Source organism: Leptinotarsa decemlineata, unplaced genomic scaffold (genome assembly GCF_025532065.1).
Source record: "Leptinotarsa decemlineata unplaced genomic scaffold, Ldec_3_MD MMD2_tig00000251_RagTag_RagTag, whole genome shotgun sequence".
Taxonomy (NCBI): domain Eukaryota; kingdom Metazoa; phylum Arthropoda; class Insecta; order Coleoptera; family Chrysomelidae; genus Leptinotarsa; species Leptinotarsa decemlineata.
In genome coordinates, this window is record NW_027412547.1 from 394,445 (window position 1) to 417,026 (window position 22,582).

General features: G+C 36.7%; 1 protein-coding gene across 2 annotated transcripts in view; it reads right to left on the minus strand.

The window, feature by feature from the left end:
• Positions 1 to 22,582, minus strand: part of LOC111513298 (polyamine-transporting ATPase 13A3) — a 28,111-nt gene that overhangs the window by 2,009 nt on the left and 3,520 nt on the right. The window contains exons 1-16 of one of the 2 annotated variants that reach the window (XM_023169497.2): positions 21,206 to 21,362; positions 14,153 to 14,250; positions 11,177 to 11,344; positions 11,052 to 11,119; positions 10,931 to 11,004; positions 10,713 to 10,869; positions 10,457 to 10,661; positions 9,042 to 9,240; positions 8,431 to 8,550; positions 8,194 to 8,375; positions 7,940 to 8,140; positions 6,364 to 6,552; positions 6,222 to 6,311; positions 4,448 to 4,844; positions 1,422 to 1,570; positions 245 to 455 (exon numbers count right to left, since the gene is read on the minus strand). In XM_023169497.2, the coding sequence (XP_023025265.2) occupies positions 245 to 455; positions 1,422 to 1,570; positions 4,448 to 4,844; positions 6,222 to 6,311; positions 6,364 to 6,552; positions 7,940 to 8,140; positions 8,194 to 8,375; positions 8,431 to 8,550; positions 9,042 to 9,240; positions 10,457 to 10,661; positions 10,713 to 10,869; positions 10,931 to 11,004; positions 11,052 to 11,119; positions 11,177 to 11,344; positions 14,153 to 14,250; positions 21,206 to 21,230 (2,533 nt within the window). In that variant the 5' untranslated portion in view covers positions 21,231 to 21,362. Of the gene's footprint in view, positions 1 to 244; positions 456 to 1,421; positions 1,571 to 4,447; positions 4,845 to 6,221; positions 6,312 to 6,363; positions 6,553 to 7,939; positions 8,141 to 8,193; positions 8,376 to 8,430; positions 8,551 to 9,041; positions 9,241 to 10,456; positions 10,662 to 10,712; positions 10,870 to 10,930; positions 11,005 to 11,051; positions 11,120 to 11,176; positions 11,345 to 14,152; positions 14,251 to 21,205; positions 21,363 to 22,582 lie in introns of those variants that run through there. The other variant, XM_023169496.2, reaches the window with a different exon arrangement.

Sequence of the window (22,582 nt, forward strand, 5' to 3'; positions counted from 1 at the left end):
CATCGTTTTGAGGTTCAACTCAGTACCCCTCGAACTTCACTGAATAAGAACTCTTTCATTTGGAGAACTGCGTTTATGTGGTATAAACTTCCTGAGAACGGTTTTTCTAAATGTCCTCTACTTTGTTATCTTGTCCTTGAGGTTGACGTTGAGCCACTAATCATCCACAACAGGAAAAGCCTTCAGGCGCTCTGAGAGCGGTTCCTGTGCGAAAGTGGCGATTCATATTGTCCGATATACTCACCTACAGAATATCCCAATTTCTTCAACTCCTCAACCAGTTGCTGCTTCTGCATACCAGACATTCTGGCGAAGATTGTCCCTTTCGTAACGATTTTAGAAATCAAATCCGGATAGTTTTCAACAACATCTGCCCAGACTTTACCGGTGACGGCAAAGCAGTATCGGCGTTTCTGATATTTCTCGATGTCAGTAGAGTCTCCATTGTATTTGACCTGAGAAGTATAAGTTCCTCCTTCTTATGCTGTTTTATTTTTATATAACCTTATAATATGTTTGGTCCTTCAACCTTGATTTGAAGATTGAGTAACTTTTATATATAGTGTAAAACACTTAAGATGAAGACATCCCTGCATTTTAGTCATTTTTGAAAGCTGATTCAAAATCGATTTTGACCCTACAAACCAAATTTCAACTCAAAACTCGAAGTTTGATTTTTTTTGTAATTTTCATATTCAAGTACAGTTTTCAATTAATGGTTTCGAAAAAGAAGCTGCAGGAATGATCGAATAGTCAAAATCAATTAAAATAACTAAAACTGGAAATTATCATTTTATTAAATGTAAGTCAAACACTGAAAACCTACCCCGATAAGAGATGTACTTTCAGCTAGACGGAGCTTCCGTTCATAGTTCTTGGATGGTTCGAGAATGGTTAAACGAGCATTTTCCATTACGTTGGATTGGTAGAAATAGCCGATATGAACAATGGCCTCCTCGCTGTCCCTACATAACTTCATAACTTCTGTGGAACTATCAAGAATAGGATTCACAAGTCTGGGCCACTAAATTGATAAGAACTTTGTGTGAGAATATGGCAAACCTGCCGTGAAATAGGTACTCCAGAACTTGGGAGAGTGGACAATAATAACAATAATTACACTCGGGCTAAGTAATGCGAAAAGTGCGGCCCATGAAGGTCTACACCTGTACCAAAAATCAAATATCTGCTTTCAAAAATGGCTCAAATACTTTACAATGTAACATATTATTTATTTCCAAAAAGACCTGCTGAGTATAAGTGTAGGATAATGTCAATATACTAGACTAGAACAGGGGATAAAATTGGAAAATAACCAGGAAAAACACAGAAGTGTCTTCATCTTAAGTGTGTCACACTGTATATGAAAACTTTTATTTATTTAACAGTGCATCGTCAAAGCTACTAGCTAAGTTTCCTACCTGTTGTGAAGCTGGACTAACAGTGCGATATATTATGGAAGGTATAGAAGTTTCGGGCAATTTCTGAGTCAGAATTTCAATTATATCTTGATCAGGTTCCACCATACCGCATTCCTTAGCTATGTGAATACCGGTTCGAATGTTGTCTCCTGAAAAATACATTCAGTCTCAAATATATTGACAGTAGTCGTAATTTGGATTAATAATTTCTCATTCAATTATGTTTTTTCATAGATAGACAACTTCATTAGTTATTAATGGTACTGAAATTCTAATTTTGAAATTTCTAGACGTTATTTCTATATGAACTTTTAGGCTTGATCCACATGTTAGCTTAAAGACATTTGTTGTCCTTGACAATGCCAGCTTGTTTGTCCTTTACGAGGGTGTTCTGAAAAGTTAGTGGATTTCGTTATTCATCTCCGTCACTCACTAAAGTTTCAGCTATTTTGAACGCACAGTTGTGATGTAACAGTCCTTTGGGTAAGTTGATGTTATTGTTTTTATGAAAATGGACAAAATCGTTTATGGGGAACGATGCACATTTGGAACGTCCAAAAACTGCAACTACCGACGAAAATATCGCTAAAGTTTATCAAATGCTGCTAGACGACCTCCAAATTGAAGTAAGAGAGATATCAGAGGTTATGACCACGTCAAAATCACGTATTTGTCACATATTCAATCAACATTTAGGCATGAGACAGCTGTTTGTGCGTTGGGTGCCGCGTTTGCTCACGTTAGACCAAAAACGTAGGCGCTGAATAATTACTGTAGATGAAACATGAATACACCATTATACGTCCAAAACAAAAATACAGTCCAAATAGTGTACTGCAAAGGGGGAACTGGCTCCAAAAAGCAAAAACTGTTTTTTCGGCTTAGAAAGCAATGACTACTGTTTTTGGGATAGTCACAAAGTTATTTTGATTTTCAAACTTGTGGAAAAACGGCCACAGTTGCAAAGAAAAGAATCCGCTTTCACCATGACAACGAACCGTCTCACATCTCAGCGGTTGTCATGGCGAAAATCCACGAATTACGATTTAAACTGCTTGACCATCTGCCTCACTACCAGATCTAGCTTCAAGCTACTTCTTTTTGTTCCTTCATAAATTGCACTCGGAGGATAGAGATTTTTATCAAATGAAGAGACAGCCACCTTCGTGGACAATTATTGTGTAGATAAAAACAGGTTACGGAGATGGGAACATCGCTGAGAGAAATGTGTAGAGTTGAATCTGTATCTGTAGAGTAGGGAGGGTGATCGCACAGGACATGCATGGCAGTCTCATCTTTCTGTTCACACATCCTACATAGAGGTGTGTCTACTAGCCCCATATTATGGAGGTGTTCCCTTAGTTGACAGTGGCCTGTCAGAAATTCTGCTAGTAGGCGTAGATTTTTCCTGGTCATTGACAGATATTTCTTCGGCGCCAGCTTCCCAGGGTCGCCCAAGGTGATCCTGGCAAGATTGCATCTTTTGATTTCATCCCATCTGTTTAAAGATTTAGCATGGGTGTAAAATTTGACTAGTTCCGCAATTGTTGAAGTCATCAGGCCGTAGGTGCCACTGGGTCCTAAAATTCTTAGTCCAGCCGCTTCCTTGGCTAAAGAGTCGGCAATGCGATTACCTTTACTCCTGTCATGCCCTTTAACCCACTTCAGAATAATGTTATTATCTACCGAGGCTTTGGCTAAATCTTGGTGACATTCTAGAACTAGCCCTGAGGTAACACGTTGTCTGTTCAAGGCTAATAGGACTTGTCTGCTGTCAGTGCAGATTGTTATGTTTTTGCCAGAAATTTCTTTCTTGGTTATTTCTTTTGTGGCGATTGAGATACCAGCCAGTTCTGTTTGGACCACGCTGGTATTTCTTCCCATTCCCCACTCAATTCTTAGGCTTAGTGATCTGGAGTACACTCCACACCCTAAGCCTTCGTGTAGAGTTGAAAAGAGACTGTGTTGATAATTTAAAAAAAATCTAAAAAAATGTCTTGTATCTTTGTTAGGTCGAAAACCTGATTTTCTGGTGATTCTCCGGTATATGTGGGTGTTTTGTAGAGGCCAGTATCATTTTCAATGTGAGGTTATATTTGGTTAATGGCCTGTTTCGATAAATTTTTATTAATGATGTGTAATTCGTATAACTTAATTAAGTTCCTCATTAAAATTCTCTGTGGAACTCGAGATAACGCTGCGTTTGCTATGGTAAGCTGCCAATTTATGTTGCTGAGGGTGATTAGAATAGTTGCTGATAAATGTGTCTGTTCGGGTATGTTTATGGTAAATTTTCCTCTCCTAAACCAAAATACTGCCTCTCCACATGTGTTCGAGTAGACAAGTAATTTTTTTTATTTTCAAAAACGTATTGCTATATTCCGTTTCAGCAGACTTGACTTCTCTGGTTTATGAAATCGAATACATGAACAATATTTCTTGTATCGATTCCTCTTAGTTTGACCAACATATACTCTTTATCGCAATCGTCATACCATATTTCGTAAATCCAAGACTTTATCTTTTTCGTCATTCCGTCTTCCGCAATGCCCAACTCTTGTGGAAGTGTACGAGCAGTTTTGAAAGCTATTTTCATACTCTGATTTTCGAAAAATTTGAACCATTTCGTTGACGTGCTTGGCAACCCGAAAAATGATACGATGGAAAAAAAGAGTCTGGGATTCATGAAATGAGCTGTCGAACTAAGCGGACTGTAATATCTTGCTGAAAAAACATGTAGACCGGAAAAGAATAGTGTTGCTCAACAATGACCTGTTTCAGGATTTTCCATTTGCATTCATAATTTGCAGATTGTTTTTCCGTTTCTCAACATAGTCTCCCATCTCTGTAATACGACTCTGCACAATAATTGTTCACGAAGGTGGTTGTCTCTTCATTTGACGATAATATCTGCCCTTTGAGCGCAGTTTTTAGATGAGGGAAGAGAAAGAAGTCGCTTGGAGCAAGATCTGGCGAATAAGGCAGATGGTCAATATGAGATACGTGAATATAATTAGAATACGTACCTGTTATCATAACAACCTTCAATCTGGCATCTTTCAACGTCTTTATAACCTCCGTAGTCTGCGGTTTCAATTTGTTCTCCAGTACTATGAGACCGATGAACTCGAGTTCCGACTCCACTGCTTCCCTGCCTAGTTTCATAACATCTTGAAAACTAACACCCTTCAATTCCTTCTTTCCTAAAGCTATGACCCTATACCCTTGCCCGGTGTATTCTTCCAGCCTGAAGAGAAGATCTTCTGGAAGGGACGTTGGGCTGGACAAGGACATAATCATCTCTGGTGAACCTTTACAAAACACTTCGAAGGTATCCGAATTCGAAGACTTGACGATGACGCTCATCCGTTGGAGATGGGAAGAGAACTGGAACTGTTTGACTATACCGAGTTGAAAGTTGTTCTAGAAAAATTGATATATCAGTAGATTGAGATCTACTGAATAAAAATGAGAAACTTTTTGAAAAGTTTTTGTTATAATTTCACTGGGAGGGATGATGTGCTCTAGAATTCCGCAAGGTTTCATTCTTGGGCCAACACTTTCATCTACCTATGTTAACGTTACCTTCTGTAACTTTACTTCGGTTAGTTTCTTGTTATTTTCTGGTGATACAAATATAATAATACAAGAAGAGAACACTGAAATTTCTGCTCACTCTTCTAAAGATGCTACTGACTACCGACAGGGTCCTAATTTTTCCAAAACTTGAATATCTGCATTAAAAAATGATGATAGGTTGCTTTATGAAATATGATCCAAAAATGTTTCGTTGCGAAAATATGAGGTGTTAGAGTCCTCGTTCAATTTGGAATAAAAAGTTCTCTCAAGTCCAATAATGAGAAAACATTAGCTCCTACATGAAAGCAAGCAGGGGAATTTTTCATACCGAAGGGCAGTCTGAAGAACTCAACGTAGCCAGAAGTAGCTTAACCTCCGATACGTCATTTTTGAGTAAACAAACGAAAATACTTGTATTGTCCGAGAAATTATTGAGAAATTTCACCACATTGAAATCGATCCCATTTCAGCTTTGAATTGGTAAGACAAAGACAGTAATAGAAACGTTAACAAAAAATATATCGATCCATATGAAAAATCGAAAACATTACAACAAAATAAATATAACCAACGTGGAACGACCGTTGAAATAGTTTCCCTCCACTTTCAGTTGAAAATGTTTCCCTCCACTTCAAGCTGCTTATAACCCGCCAGTTAGTTCTTGATCCAACCGTTTTGGCCCATTATTCCGCCTGAGTAACGACCAACGAATATGCGCCAAGTCAACCATCAATCTAAGGATTCGTTAAATCCAACTCTCCAGTTTCTTTACGAATCTTTTACTGCAACACGAGTGAATGAATTCAACTATTCTGGTATGAATAATCTTCATTATTTACCTGTACATATTCCTTAATTTTTTTTTTATTACAATACCTGACGTGTCTTTCTATTTGTCGAACCGTGGCCAAATTTTCTTCAATCGAGTTACACGAGTAAACAGAAGCAACATGAATAATTAGAACGATTATAATATTTGAAAGTTTTTATAGCTGACGTTTCTTCTACAACACCGATAGGACGAAACCGGAAACCTCAAAAATTTAGAGAACTACATCCGCTGCATCATCGTCTTTGATGACGTAAACAGTACATGTAGACGAAATGTCAGACATAAAATCCCATATTCCATGGTCAATATACCTGGAAAATATCCTCGACAGAGTTATCTAGAGCGTAAAAGCTAACACTTTTAGATTAGAGGATGATTTTAGTTCTCACCTTGCTATCTTCTTTTGGTTTCACTTCAATGTGTTGTTCGATACTATTTCCAGGTACACCTTGTAGTTCCCATTCAGTTGATTCAAACATCTGCAAAATAGAATATTCAGAAACTGGATTCTATCCTCAATGATTGCTTTACCTTCAGATCCAAAGGATCCCCTTCCAATTCACCGTTTATTATTGAAAGCGAATGACAAGTAGCCATTCCCTTAATCAAAGGGGAAACGCTCGATATTCCCTTAATTCTTTTCAGTGTTTCTTTGATTTTTCGATTTTCTACTGGAACCACGCCCCACATATCCATCTCATCTTCTGTCAATGTACCAGTCTAAAAATAACAGCCCACGGATAGAATTACTAGAATGAAAATGTATGAGTAGATTATAAAATGGAAACTGGACATTTTCATAGGTAAATTAGAAATAGATCCAATAACAGATAAAACATCCCTTCAACTCAATCCAAACTTAATCTCTGTTCAAAAAATCTGTTCAAAATCTGTTTTTCCGTTAATCAGCTGTCGCCCCCATACGAACAACAATTCTCAGAAGTTGAGAAACTTGTGCGAGCTAAGGACTAACGAGGTCTTTCCTTTTAACGTGTGATTCCTATTACAGTTGCAGAATCATCCCAGCTTCGACCACATAAATTCTCTCGAGAAAAATATCTGGTCGAGGCCGATCTTGAGTCGGGCGCACTACCACCGCGGCCAATTCCACAACAAATCTCTTGATATATCAGTTTTTTCGATATACACTAGAGATAGCATATTAAAGCATACACTTTAATTGAACTTCTGAAGTCAGAAATGAACATGATGACAATATGACATTATTACCTATAGGGTCTTTCATTAATAACTTTTTATCTATGAATCTGAATGAAAGAAAGTGTGTGTTTTTTTTTTAGTGTTACGATCTTCGTTCGGGTTTAGGTCGTCGTGGTTTTGAACTGTATTCTAACGCCAGGATGAATAGACCTCTGAAGGAGCCAGTCACTCGTGCTGGCGAAACGTCAGGATACAGGGATACAGTTCCAAACCAAGACGACCTTCAAACCCGAACGAAGATCGTAACACGGAAAATTTTTAATCGTTTGAAAGACATATTGATGCCATTATGTGTGGAATAAACATTGTTCAAATGAATTCTACGGCTTCTTTGGTGGAGCCCATCCGAAATTTCCAATTTTCCATGACTGGTGCATAAATCAGGCTGAATTTGGCCGATGGCATGGGTTATGTTGGCTCTGAGGGCCACTGTAGTTTGTAACTCATTCGCATACACCTGCAACTTAAGAGAACCACACAAGACAAAGTCAAACGACGCCAAATAGCACGGCCTAGGCAGTCAGATCACATCACAGATCTTGCGTTTCGCTGATGTACGGGTGTTGATCGATGATTTACTGAACCAGTGGACTCAAATTTGTCAACACATTGAGGATAGTCCTCTCAGTAGGACGATTATGGCGACCGTAAAATGGGTGGAGCCCATTGCCCGAACAGAACACGCATTTTAATGAAATAATTTTATTATTTGCACGTGTTGTGGAATGCTATATCAGACTGGATTAATGACAACTAATATGATAGATGTAGCTTTAACGACATTGCCATTATCAATTGTCAAAGTTCGGGAATTTGGATGAGCCTATACATGAGAGCAAGCTGGGGCATTCAACATGCCGAAGGGTAGTCTAAAGAACTCTGTTACCTTATCAAAACATACGCAATCAACAGACCCAGAAACGTTGATAACTCTCGAATTGATGCAGAAGATGTGTTTTTTCTCCAGTCTACTCAAAGCGTACAATTTTCCAACTGTCATGACAGCAGGCAGAGCAGGAGGAACGGCTATGGTGATTAAGTCTAAGGCTTTCATCAAAATATCCAACGGGTTAATTTGTCTGGATGACTGAAAAATTACACAGTTCAAATGTTTGACCTGTTTGAAAAAAAATAATTCACCTTCGAAGCGATTGTATATATCATCCCTAGTAAAGCAACCATAGCTAATATTCCGATAAATTTATAACTATCTCTCTCAAATTTGAAATCAGCGGGTGGCGGATATAAAATACTTCTCACCAACTCTCCTTTAGCAGTTAAGTAGCCGGTTCTTATAACAACAGCTGATACCTGTTCTTCACCTGAAATACAATAATATTTTGTAATCAATATAATAAGTGATGTTTATCATTGTACCTTTACACCGGGTTTGTATTATTTTTGTACCACAAAAAATAGTGTGGTACGTATCTTCTCTCAAGTTATACTGATTGAAGTCGGCTGGTAATGGTGTTTTAGTAATTGGCACTGATTCACCTGTAGAAAAAAGGTAATTCATAGTATAGTATTCAATGCCTCTCATGTGGACGTACGACTTCGTAGGTACGTGTGGCGGAAAAACAACAACTAGCCCAGCTAATGCCGCGCAGAAAGCTGAAATTAAACCATTAGCACGTATGCAACGTCTTCCATTTGGAAACATTAACGTTTCATATACACAAATGAACTTTTTGACGAGGGCTGACTTTTGAAACTCGAACGAATGTCGTGGCTTTTCAGAGTCGAAAGTTAGACTAAATCGAAATATCGGAACGCAGCAAAATTTGTCCAAAATGTCGGTCGGGGCTTTCTTCTGCCCCGCGCGCGATGCGTCATAGTCCTCTCTGAACGTACCAAATTCTTTGACCCTTCAACTATCGGGTGGGGAGATTGGAGTTTCTTATTCAAAACTTTGAAATTATTTTCTCTATGGAAGCGCTTTAAAGAAGTATAAACCTCAAAATCGACCACTACCCCGATGAAATTACCTGTGAGCATGCTTTCATTGACCACACAATGTCCTGTCAGTAACACGGCGTCGCACTGCATTTGACATCCACCAGATGGAATCATAATCAAGTCTCCTGGAACCAACTCGGTCGTAGGAATTCTCTCGTAAATATCATTACCTCTGCACACAGTAACTGTATCAACGAAATTCACCTTGCCTCTCAAATTCTTCTGGTTCTGAAAATATAATGATATTTCAAAACAAGCACCCTTCCTGAACATTAAAAGTTAAACTGTCTTCATCTCCTGAAGCCCTGTTTTTTTAGGACAGGACATAAGCACTTCAGAAAAATCCTCAAGGTGCTCTTAGAGACGTACGTTCATTTTGCGACATACAAATCAGGTAATATTCAGTGCAGGTAATATCCTGGAAGGAAACTATCGTGAACCCCCCCCCCCCATCGTTAATACTGAATAATGAACAGTTACCCAAGAAGACAACGTGAGATTTTTAGAAATTATTTTTGATCAAAGGTTGAGATGGGAAGAACACTTAAAAAAATTAGTAATAGATTGTCAAGCAAGGCTCAATATACTAAGAACGCTAGGCAAATATAGAATGGGAAGCAGACAGGAATATATTGCTGTCTCTGTATAGATCATTAATAAGATTGAAGATGGATTATAGAGCTGCAGCTTACTCATCGGCAACTAAAACCACCAGCTGCCCCTGCAGGAAAGCTCCCTCCCTCACTTGTGCTCCCTCCCTCACCCCTTCTTGGGGTTCCCTCTGTGGAGATGCACAAGTGAGGGAGTCCAACTCCCAACGACAGTAATGTCGCTGCCCCTTCCAAAACCATCGCGGAGATCACCGTGAGACACCTCAAGGTTGCCAAAGAGAGTGTGGGTTCGGTCTCAGCCTACACTTGCCGATATAAAGGAGATGTCTGCTAGTGACCTGTCCACCTTCCTGGAAAGGACAGGATGGACGATGACCTAGAAGGACAACTCCTCGGGAGGATGTACAATGGGTCACATGTGACCTAAGTGCTGTGGGTTAACACTCACCTTCCCTACTCTACAGATACAGAAAAAACCACCTTAAAAATATTGGATGGAGTTTACAATACTGCACTTCGCCTAGCACTAGGAGCTTTGAGGACAACGCCAGTGGGTAGTTTGTATAGCGAATCTGGAGAACCTCCCTTGAAGATAGAAGAATGTATCCAAGACTCACACATGCTACTAGAAACAGTTCGAACCTCGATAATGGGAATGAAAGGTCGGTGAGACTTCACAGCAAGCCAAGAACTGCAAAACCATTTCAGCACAGAATACAAACGGATCTTTTATACCTTAATCTACCCCTACAAACCAGCCTCTCACCAAGTTTTGAATTTCCTCCTCCGTGGATAGTGCAACAACCAAAAATGATAACAGATTACAAAATTACCTTTCTAGTCTGAATAACTGATGTGGAAATTGCCGTCACTGACATTATTATTAAAGCTATTGTATAATAATAGTACTTCTCACAGAGCCAGACTATCAGGCTGAATACTTGGAAGACATAAAACGGCGTCAGGGCTTCTAATATAATCAGGGTTGATATTGTTTGTACAGGAACTGTAATCTCATTTGGTCCGTAAGTAATCCTCCTAGAACCCATTCTTATTTGAATTTCTGTCGTTTGATTACACAACACTTACTTTAGAGCTTGTTTCTCTTCGCCTTGTCCTTTGAACGAATGCAATTCATTTCTATTTATGCCTTTATCGAATCCTGCGAGTTTGGTGAAAGTGTTTTTTTCTTCATCCCAGACGTAAACTAACTTCTTACAGGTGATTATACGAGCTTGTGCGAATTCTGAAAAACAACTATTTCATCACTTGTGGCCTCCAGGATGTCCGGATTCGGTCCCACTTACGTTTTTGTCTACCGTCACATAAATTGAATTCTAGCATGCTATTTTCATCCAACTGTTTGTCATCTTGCCTTTCTCTGAAAATAATACATCTTTCAAAGTTCACGATAAATGACGCTTGTACCTGAATATGTTTCCTCTCAGTGTTTTGACGTCTTTCACGAAATATGATTTGAAATTATGATACTTGTCCTGAAAAACGTGAATAACTGTACGACTCGTACACAAGTTTGTGAAATATTTCCTTACAATCACTAAGACCTTTTCGGCATTTTTCAAACTACATCGCTTGTATGTCGATCTCAGCTTCAAATGAGGATACCAGTGGAAAAATAACCTCAATGTTCCCAAAGTCAATATATAAAATATCCAAGTGATTCTATTTCTCACATTACAGGAAACGTATCCTTCAATTTCCTGAAAGCAAAAGAAATATTCATCAAACAACGGTATGTGACTAATAGAACTTAAATAAGGACTTCATCATTCAAACATTTCAAGGTCATCAAGGAGTTAAGTACGGGATTGAAAAGTATCCTCAGCAACTCGTTTTATTCATTTTTAACCACATTTCAAATATTGTACATCTCACTTCAGTTCATAACACGTAGTACATTCATCAAGCTCAACTATAGTTCAGTTGTTGACTTTAAAATTTATTTTCGATCACAATAAATCTCGAAAAGTTTAAAATGGTGAAGGAGCAAGAATTTTGTTGTATAAACTACAATGTAACATATTTAAAATCCAGCATCGAAAGTATTACTATTTGAATGATGAAATATACAGGGTGTTAAACATCAAAGGGTGATTCGTTAGGTCGTTTAAAAATCCTATGAACGTATCTCCGGAGTTGCTTCGTTTCTAATATACAGGGTGTTGAGGTTTTAAAGAACCGTATTCATAAAATACAGGGTGTAACTAAATAAGTGTAAAACATTTAAGGAGGTGATTCCTCATCGAAAATAAGATAGGATCTTTCATATAAAGAAATTTCATTGAAGCATCCCTTGTTAAGATACAGCCCTTTGAAGGGGGTACATAAAATTTTATAACAATTTTTTTCACAAGCATTGAAAAAGTTACAATATTGAAATCAACCTGACGTTTTGTACTACCAAAAAGACACTTAGCCAGGAATTTATTTGGTTTACCCTATGGTTGTAAGGGGTGGAAAACGCAACCTCTAAAATTTATTTCCAATGTAACGTTTTGTCTTATTATTTGTTTTCCATTTAAAAATTTATTTCCGATAGCCTGTTTCATTCTGAACAAAAAATGTCTCTTGGGTTTTTTGCCCAAAATAAACCAGTTCGCAGCAAAAAATTATTTTTGGAACAACTACAGAGATTCATCGTTATAAATGCGAAAATAGGAAACTAATCTATCTAGTAGGTCGCTATTAGCGATAGTGACAATTAAATTGGTATGACTCTGTCAGTTTGTGAATTTTCGAAATTGAATAAATACTAATTGTGTGTTGTTGTTCTGTTCTTATTTTTTTCTTTAATAATTCACTTGTTATTAAAATGGCATACACAAATGAGGAAATGGCTGATATGCATTTTACGTTTACGGCCTGTCGCAGGGGAATGGGTTAGAATCTTCTAGAAGATATGCTGAAATGTATCCTCAACGGCAGCATCCTTCACATAGAATATTTGCTCGACTTCATCAACGAATACGAGAATATGGTTCATTCGACAAAAAAACGCAGGATTGTGGTCGCCATCGAGAAGTACGAACACCACAGCTTGAGGAAGCAGTACTTGATTTGGTTGAAGAACAACCTACTACCAGTACTAGAAAGATTGTTTTCCAGCTAAATGCCGGTATTTCGAATTTTAAAGGAATAAATCTTATACCCTTACCATCTGCAACGAGTACAGGCACTGTTACCGTGAGACTTTCCGAAACGTCTTGAATTTTGCAATTGGATGCTGGAAATTCACAGACGAATGTAGTTTTTCTTGGGACAATATTATTAATTTTCATAATTACCACATATGGGCTGATGAAAACCCTCACGCTATTGTCGAAACTAACCCCAATTACTCTAAACTAACTAACTTGTGGTTCGGAGTTATTGGGGATGTTTTGATTCGGCCTCATATTCTACATCCTCAATTAAATGGTGAGGCATACGTTCAATTTTTAAGAGAAGTGCATCCAGTACTGCTGGAGGAAGTTCCTTTGGACGTCAGAAGGGATATGTTTTTTATACATGATGGGGCTCCCGCCCATTTTAGCCAAGTAGCTCGTCAGCATATAACTGAAACATATGCAAATCAGTGGATGGGTCGAGGAGGACCACAGAACTGGCCCACTCTATCCCCGGATCTCAATCCTTTCAATTTCTCTATTTGGGGTCATTTACAGCATTTGGTTTATCGTACTCCTGTTCGCGATGTAGAGGACTTGAGAAACCGCATCATCGATGCGTGCAGGGTAATCAGAGAAACTCCAGGAATATTTGAGCGAATACGTGGCTCAATGCGCCGACATCTAGACGCATGCGTAATGTCTGAAGGTAGACATATTGAACATTTACTATGATTTCTACATGTTGTGTGTTTTGTTATTAATAAATTAGTTTTGTTTATCACCCTTTAATCGTTTAATGCAGGTACTAACGACAAAATAACAATAAATCCACTTCGCATTTATGACGATGTATCTCTGTAGTTGTTCGTAAAATATTTTTTTGCTGCGAACTGGTTTATTTTGGGCAAAAAACCTAAGATATATTTTTTGTTTAGAATGAAACAGGCTATCGAAAATACATGTTTTAATGGTAAACAAATAATTAGACAAAAAGTTACATTGGAAATAAATTTTAGGGGTTGCGTTTTCCACCCTTTTGGTAATCGTTATACCAAAAGTTATACAGGGTTATTCTGTAATTATGTAAAGTTTCATCTAAATCCGTCCAGTCGGCTACAAACATACATTCCTACAAACTTTCACATTTATATTAGTATATATAGATAGGTAGATATAAACACATACCATTCTGAACTTTGCTTCTCGCACATAGTGATGCGATATTCTTGGATTTTTCTGGCATAACACATGCTGGTTACCCCAAGCTGGATTTACAAATTTTACAATTGTCTTTTCAAAAACAACTTTTCCGTAATCCCATACTGTTATTTTGATTTAACGGTATTCAGATGACAATTGATAAGTTAATGTTAACAAACGGCATATATTTGATTTACCTACCATTTGATCATCTTGTCCGTAATTGATAAACTGCTTCCCCTGTATATCTTCACCGCTGCTTTCATTCTCGCTATTTTTGTTATCCTCTATATGACTATCTGTAACAAAAAAACTATCATAGAAAAACTATTCTTTCGGAATAAAGATTATAGTAATTGAATTTCCAGAATACCCATTATGCAAAAACACACTTGGTATAACGACCTTTTGAGCTGAGTAACTGTAATAGTGAAACCTTCAAATGATCATTTATTATTATTCTGTGACAGGTGCAAAAAAAACATGATGAAAAAAGTATTCATGTCAAGTAGCCATCACGTTGCTCATTTCTTGCTAGCTGTTTCATGGGTTTGTCAGTTTTTTTCTTCGTAATTGACCTTTATTAAAAACATTCATCTATTGAAACAAGTTTTTAGTTGCTGATATCACGGAGGGATTATATAATAAGAATCGTGATAAATAGAAATCACATATCGCCAAATGAAACACAGTCGAAGATTGCAAAGCAAAGTCTTCCCCGTTCTGCTGTCTGTCTTTTAGAAACGCGATGAACTCAAAAAATAGCAAATCGAAATTAAATCCTTTATTTTCCTGTTTGACAATTTCATAAGTAATTGTGTTAGGAATAGTCAGTAATAGCTGAATTACAAAGCTAAATTACATACTACAATCAAACTAGACACACATCACAACATACTTACGTTAAATGATCATTAACGCTTTAAAACACATTAAAAACCAAAAGTTGAATTCATAAAATTTTGCATATAATAATAAATATGTATCATCTGGTGACGTTTTAAAGACTTTCCATTTTTTTTATCCAATCTATTTAAATCAAAACATTATAATTTGCAGTTATGATTCGTCTTTTGATGTAAATCAATTTGATATTATTATTATTGACAGTGAAAATATCAAATTGATCGTAGGTTAGATGAAGATGGATAAAGTTTTCGAAACATCATCAGATAAGTGTACAAATAGAATAGGTTTCCGCGATTTGAAATTTGAATTCTGAATTTCGGGTTGAACCGCGCTCAAAGTTTTGCATTGTTTGACGTTTCGGCTTCGATTTTGAAGCCATTTTCAAGAAGTAGAAAAGTGTGGCTATACTGAGAGACACACTTTGGGGTTTTGATGTTCTGGCCCTTTCAAATCTTCGCGACGGTATGACTCCCATAGACCCACGTTTAATCCAAATGAAAAATATATTTAACCGCAGTGCTCTGGTTTTTTTTCTGTTAAATAGTTTATTCTCCATTCTACAATCTCTGATTTTTCTATTAACATGCAAAAGGTGTACGAAACTGAAACTGCTTCAATATCGGATGTACGACAGAGAATAATAAATATTGGTAGAGATATTGACGTTACTGTGTTCGAAAATGTCTGACGTGAAATATCGGATAGGATGTTCATATGTCAAGAATTCCATTTCTAGCATCTTCTGAACTGAACTCAAGCTTATTACCTCATATTATCTAGTTAAATGTCAATATATTCAGGCAATTATTAAAAGTTCCGCCATTTTGTAGTAGTTGAAGATATTGTCATTATATTCTAGGGTTGTGAAGCATTTGTCAGGAGCTTCAAAAAGATATGTCACAAGACCCCCCCTTTCCATTTGATTTTTTCCAGATGGCGCCCAATCACCATCTTGAGTTTCATCTGTCAATTTCACTTCAAAATAAAGTATTCATGCATTAATTTCATTATTTCAAATTTCAGTTTTTTATGTTGACCTATTCAAAAAATAAAAGGGGGGGACATTGAAGAAATGCACTGTATATACTGCTGTAATTTCCCTCATCTTTACTGTCAAGAAATTGAAAGAGAACATTTTGAACAGTTACTCAAACGATTTTTTTATATAGAAGATTAATGATCACGAGGATAAAATATAATGCTATTGAAATCAACACCAATCTATTGCAAAAAATATTCATTTCAGAAATTCCGACATATGGTGGCGGAGTTGCGAAATTCATAGAAGTGAAAGTTATTATAACTGAAATACCTTTCATACGAAATGTCAAAGACCCCGTTTTACGAAAATTTTGTACGACTCTGATATGTCGCCCCGTTGAAAAGTTAAGAGGAAGGGGGACTATTCACGTCCGCATTTGCTTCATTAGAGTTTTTCACTTTCGACTGTAGAAACTTCAATGCCATCGGAAATTCGATGAAATGGACAAAGGGTTCTACAGCAAAAATATCAGAAACCATGTAGGTATTATCGAAACAAATTCGTTTTGAACGACGTGAACTTAATTATTATGATTTGTTCGAAAAACAGGATGTGTGACATTTGAAAATTCTAATGTTTTCTTCATTGAATTGTCGTGTAATTATGTTATTATGTAACAAATATAATCAATTCGAATGACAACCTATTCTCAGAAAATTACACAGGTGAACTGAGCGAAAATAAAAATATGATTAGTAGTTATATGTTTTATGAAGATGAATTAAAGTATATACAATGTGCATGTATTTTTCATAACTCCATTGGAAACCGATTTGGGAACTTTAGTGTTCTCCATACTGAAATTTGCCATTCAATTAGTTTCAATTTATTCAGTTTTGGAATGTCTGATTTGATTAACTTTCACTTTCTTCCAAACAAAAACTTTTGAACTCAATTCTATTCCACTCACTTACCAATCTATTTTTCTACTTTATTCTCACCTGTCCCAATCCGCTGTTCATCAAGAATAGTGAAAGCTTTGAAGTTCTCATGAAGAAATATTAATGAAGATTTGTGTTATATACATGTATTTATTTATGACCAATCCATGGCCTACTTCTCTCTACTTGATTATCGTCCTTTCCTTCTCCTCTATTACCAGTAATTGACTTTTTGTTTTGGCCTCCTCTACTCTCTAATTGTTGTTTTTCTAATCGACTTCAATTTTTTAACTCACTTATCTTATTTCACTAGTCTCTCGTAAACTCTGATTTTTCTATTTTCATTTTTCTTTCCTCTTCTTCACTATCTTCTTTCTTCTTCTACACAGTATCGATTTTTAGTTCACTTCCTCCAATTTTTTTTATTCTCCACTCTGTTTTTCTTTTTATTTCTGCAGTTCTTCTTTCTTCCACCTAATTGAGCTGTATTCTATTTCACTTCTTCCTCAATTTGTCGGCGTTTCTCTACTTCACTGCGAGTTTCTTCTGCAACCTTTTCTGGCTTTTGCACTCTTCCACATTGACTTACTACATTACTTATGTATCTTTTCTAGAAGGGCTGACGCTTCTCAATATAATTTAATCCCTTTTTTTTATTGTATTATATTCTATTTCAAATCTTCTGTTTCTTCTTTTCCTTTTGTTTTCTATTTTTCACTTCTCTACTGTACTCCTCATCATTTTACTATATTATCATCTATCTCACTCCTTTCCTATCGACCCACTTTGATTTTTGTCAATCTCTCTTTCTCTACTGTTCTCTTTTCTTCTTTACTTTTCTTAATGTGTGTTATTTCACTTCTTTCACCCCTTATCACTTTGCTACTTCCTTCATTCTACTACTTCTTTGTTCACTTCACTATTCCATCTACTTTCCCACCTTTTTTCATTTGCATTCTATTATTTGTTTTTCTATCTCTTCCTGCTGAGCTTCTTAGCTTCCCTCCTTTGCACTTTTTTTGCTTCTATAAGAACTTTATTATATTTTCCTTCTTCTATTTCTTTCTCTCCTACACCACTCCTACTTTCTATTTACCTACTATCAAGGCTACTTTCCTCTTCTACCTTATAGATTATTTTCACCTTTCAACGATATTCTGACCCTTGCAAAATGAAATCATATTCTAAAGTGAAAATTCAATTATAATTTCCCACGAAAATCGCCTACAATAATTGTAATCCTCTGTTAATTACCAGCAAAAATTTACATATTTCCACACTGTCTGTAAATTAGGTAATCAGACAAATGTCGGGGAATTTTCGCTGAGCATACATCATTCTTGCGAGGCTCAATCAGGAAGAGGAACGTTAAACAATATAATTGAGCAGGATTTACCATAATATCCGACCTATACGAAGCCCAAGGGCAGTGTCGTAATTGTAAAACACTGCCCTACGCTTTTGAATATTCATTCAAATAAAAACCTAATATGCAGTAAAATAGTACGAAAAAATTAACAACCGAGAGTACAAAATATATAGGGCCGCAAAAATGTTAATTGCCGCGGAAAACAGGGTCGTATACAGGGAGGGAATGAAGACCATTGCCTTTCACCAGGGAAAATATACAAACGGTAAAAAAAAGATTCCAAATACATGAATGTGTTTGCGTTGCAAACTCGTATTTCGTACTAGATCGTTAATTCACTCACAATAAACATACGTGAATGTTTTAAAAAAGTCAAAAGTTCAATTCTAATCCCAGCAAATGGTATCAGTGATGTACTGTGATGTATTAATGTGGGGTTCTTCTGTGGAGGCGAAACGTGTTTTTATTGTTCAAAAAAGAATAATTAGAACTATCTTTAATATTGCAGCCAGGGATAGCTGTAGCCAGGGATCTGGCTTTCAACTGTGGTTGAAAGACACGCCAGATGAAGCCATTGTATGGCGAAACACGTGTTGCGTTTTTGTAAAACAATTTAGTGAAAATCTCACAATAAAGTGTTTTTGGAATACTTTAGACGATCTGTCAGCAAACACCGAAGAAGGCATATGTGAATTATTTTCTAAGTATTTTAAGAGTGTATATATTCACGACCCGCTTGCAAATGATCATCCATTGCAATGATAATCTTGACTACTCTGTTAGCATTTCTGAACAGCAAATTTCTGAAGCAATTAATGATATAAACATACGGAAGTGTCCTGGTTCGGATGACACGCATTTAAAAAAAAATATAAAGAGAACTTGATACCACTCCTTTTTCAGGACAGGAAAATTTCCTAGTAAGTGGAAATCTTCTATCGTCATGCCACTCCTCAAAGGTGGTGATAAGCGTAACATTAAGAATTAAGGACCTATCAGCAAACTATGCATTTCCGGAAAACTGTTTGAAAAGATTATGCATAGAATTATTTTAGATCATGCACAAAATAAAATAATAGTACAAAAACATGGTTTTTCCCCTGTAGATCCATTGATACTAATTTAATCGAGTTTACAGATTATGTGTTAGACAGAACGCAAGCAAGCTATGGTTGTTAACGGTTACCAGTCAGAACCTTTTGTGGTTACATGAGGTGTACCACAGGGGAGTCATTTGGGGCCATTACATTTTATAATTTATAAGAAGAATATTGTTGAAGTATTTCAACATTCCAAATTTTTGTTATATGCCGATGACCTCAAGATTTATCGAACCATCAAAGAAATCCAGCACTGTGAAGCATTTGCAGAAATCTGTGGCAATAGTAGCCTGTATTTGAATCTCGATAAATGTCACAAAATAACTTTCACCAGAAAGAGAAATCCCGTTGATTTTCAATATCAAATAGGAAATCACACAATCAAAACAGTTAATGAAGTACGTGATTTGGGAGTGATAATGGATTCCAAAATGATTTTTAAGTCCCACATTGAGAAGACCGTTAATATGTGTAATCGTTCATTGGGTTTCGTTATAAGAAATACAAGACATGTCAGAAATGCAAACACTCTTCTTAATCTATATAACTCTTATGTATATAGTCGTTTGAACTTTGCATCTGTCGTTTGGAGTCCACAATATTCGATTTACCAACATAGAATTGAAAGAGTTCAAAATAAATTCGTCAAACAATTGGCGCGTAAAACTGACATTTCTATAATCAATGGAAATTTCCGTCCAGTTTTCAAAAAGTATTCTTTGTTGTCTCTTACAGATAGAAGAAAAATGTCAGATATATTAATGCTGTACAAATTATTCAATAAACGTGTCGATTGTCCTTCGTTGATAACAAAAATTTCATTGAATACACCTTGCAGAGACTTGCGAAACCATGATATCTTTGCTGCAACCCCATTTAGAAAAACCAATTCAGGAAAAAACTCTCCTTTATGCAGAATTGTCAGATCCTTCAATACTCATTGCAATGATATTGAAAAACTGAGGTTATCGTTCCTTAGATTTAAAAAGTATGTGAAATTTATTTTTGGTTATAATTAGTTATCGGTGCTTCATATACTGTTTATTTAATTTTATGTTAATATTCATTACTATCTAGTGTAAAGTACTTAGCATTTATATTTTGTTTACTCACTATCTTTCATATGTAAAATGAGGATATTTTTTGGATTTATTCTGTTTGTATTCCTGTTAGTGTAATAAATAAAATAAATAGAGAAACATGGAAAGTCACGAAATGTTATGCTTGATATTTCCAATGTCTCTGACCGTGTGTGGCATGAGGCTTTGCTGGTCAACCTTCTATGCTATGGCTTATCGGACCATTTTCGTGTATGGATCTTCAGCTTCCTTTTACCATCAACGCTGGTGTTTCCCAGGGATCCATATTGTCTCCAACCCTCTTTTTATTGTCTAGCAATGACTTATTGGAAACAACCAAGAATCCAATATATTGCTTTGCCGACGACAGCACACTTGTCTCGTCATTCCATTTGGATTCCTAGACATCGGCTAAAGAGGCACATCTTCACCGACAGCAGGAGGTTGCATATCTTAATGAGGATCTAGAAGTGATTTCGAATCGGGGTGACACAAAAACAGTGACACAAAAACCCAGGCATCGGTTTTCCCCAAAAAGATAAATGTCTCTGAACCGGACATAACAAGAAACAATGAAACAGGAAATGTTTTACAAAGATTTCAGTACAGGTAGATCTCAAAAATTAAAAGGCTACATAGAAAATAATGGTGGGAAAACTGAATTGCCGAAGCAACTCAAGTGAATATGAATAACAATTTCCAAAAAATTGTTTGGTTGACTTGACTGAATTTTTCAAGATCCAAAGAGAGGCCTGCAACCTCACAGCCCCCGCCTTGGTCCTTACTTGTTTTATGTATTTTGAAACGATGAATGAGAGCTCTGTTTTCGGTGAATTATCTTGAAAAAATATTCCAAATATCCAACGAAACCTACCTTCATCACTGAAGGAATCCACCATACTCCTGCGAGGGTGTAACGTCAGAGGCTTGTCCTGAAAAAAGCGAGAACAACCGCACTTCCACTCACTCACTCTCTTGCACAGAGTGTTGGGAAAATGACTGACCCAGTGCGGGACTGCGAATGCTAAACATTCTCATAATCATTTATGTATTTACCTACGCTGTTTGGGTACGAACGCTCGCCGATAAAAAAATTAACGAGTTCCGTAAGCTTGGTTCGCGGTGTTCATTTTCTCTACGGGGTGGTCCATCGAATGCGGATGGAGTCAACCGGTATACCGGGTGGGAACGTAAAATTTTGTCTTTCTGTTGCTGGCAGACTTGTCCAGTTCTTTCGTATCTCCGGGAAAGACTGTAGATTCTGTTACTGGCTAAAAATAACACTCGGTATACAAGTTATCGTAAAGTAAGGTTGGTTGCAGAACAACATAATCATAATTACGTGCACTGGTAGATCAGTGAAAAGCGACAACAGCATGGGTAGCGGTTCTTTACTGGGAAAGAATATATAAGGGAAATGTACATTGAATTCACAATGACCATGTCGTTTTGGTAAATGTGAGCCTACAAAATACGAAATCGCAAGTGCTAATAATGTGACCAAGTGGTCAGAAGGTTTAAAATATGTTCAACTGATGAGAAATAGAGCTTTCCATGAGGGTATAAAGCTTTATTCGGAACAAGAATGAAATTGGGTTGGAAATCATCAAATTTACCTATGAAATCTGTGGAACAGCTGGAAACAGAAGAAGAGTTAGAGCAATTACAAGAAGGAGTACACACAGCCAACACAGCCACATAACAAAGTCGCAGAAAACAATGAATTTTCCATTGAAACGTTAGATATACTTTTGGATGATATTTTATTATGCAACCAAATTGAAGACACTTGTTCAACGTCTTCGACTTGGAAGATTCGTCGCAAGCTATTTCCCACTATGAAAAGCAGAAATTAATTTCGTTTGGTCGATCCGAACAACCGATAGACCGGTTTTAGGGTGTTTGTTCCATTATCAGTACCGGGCATGGTATCTCCGGAATATCAATCATTAATCCGACACCGCGGAGTATGTTTGTGAAGAACATAAAACCAGAGAACATAAAACTCATAAAACAAGTCAATAAAGGAAACCGTATGAACATCCATCCATTCGTTGGCCTCCTAGAACACCAGATGGCAATCCATTAGATTATTTCGTGTGGGGTTTCATTAAAAATATGGTTTACTCTATTCCAATAACATCAATGGAAGATATGAAATCGAGAGTTACAACTGCTTTCAATAGTTTGACTCCAGACTTGATCAGAAGCGCTACACATGACAATCTTTTGAAGAGATTACATGTTTGTT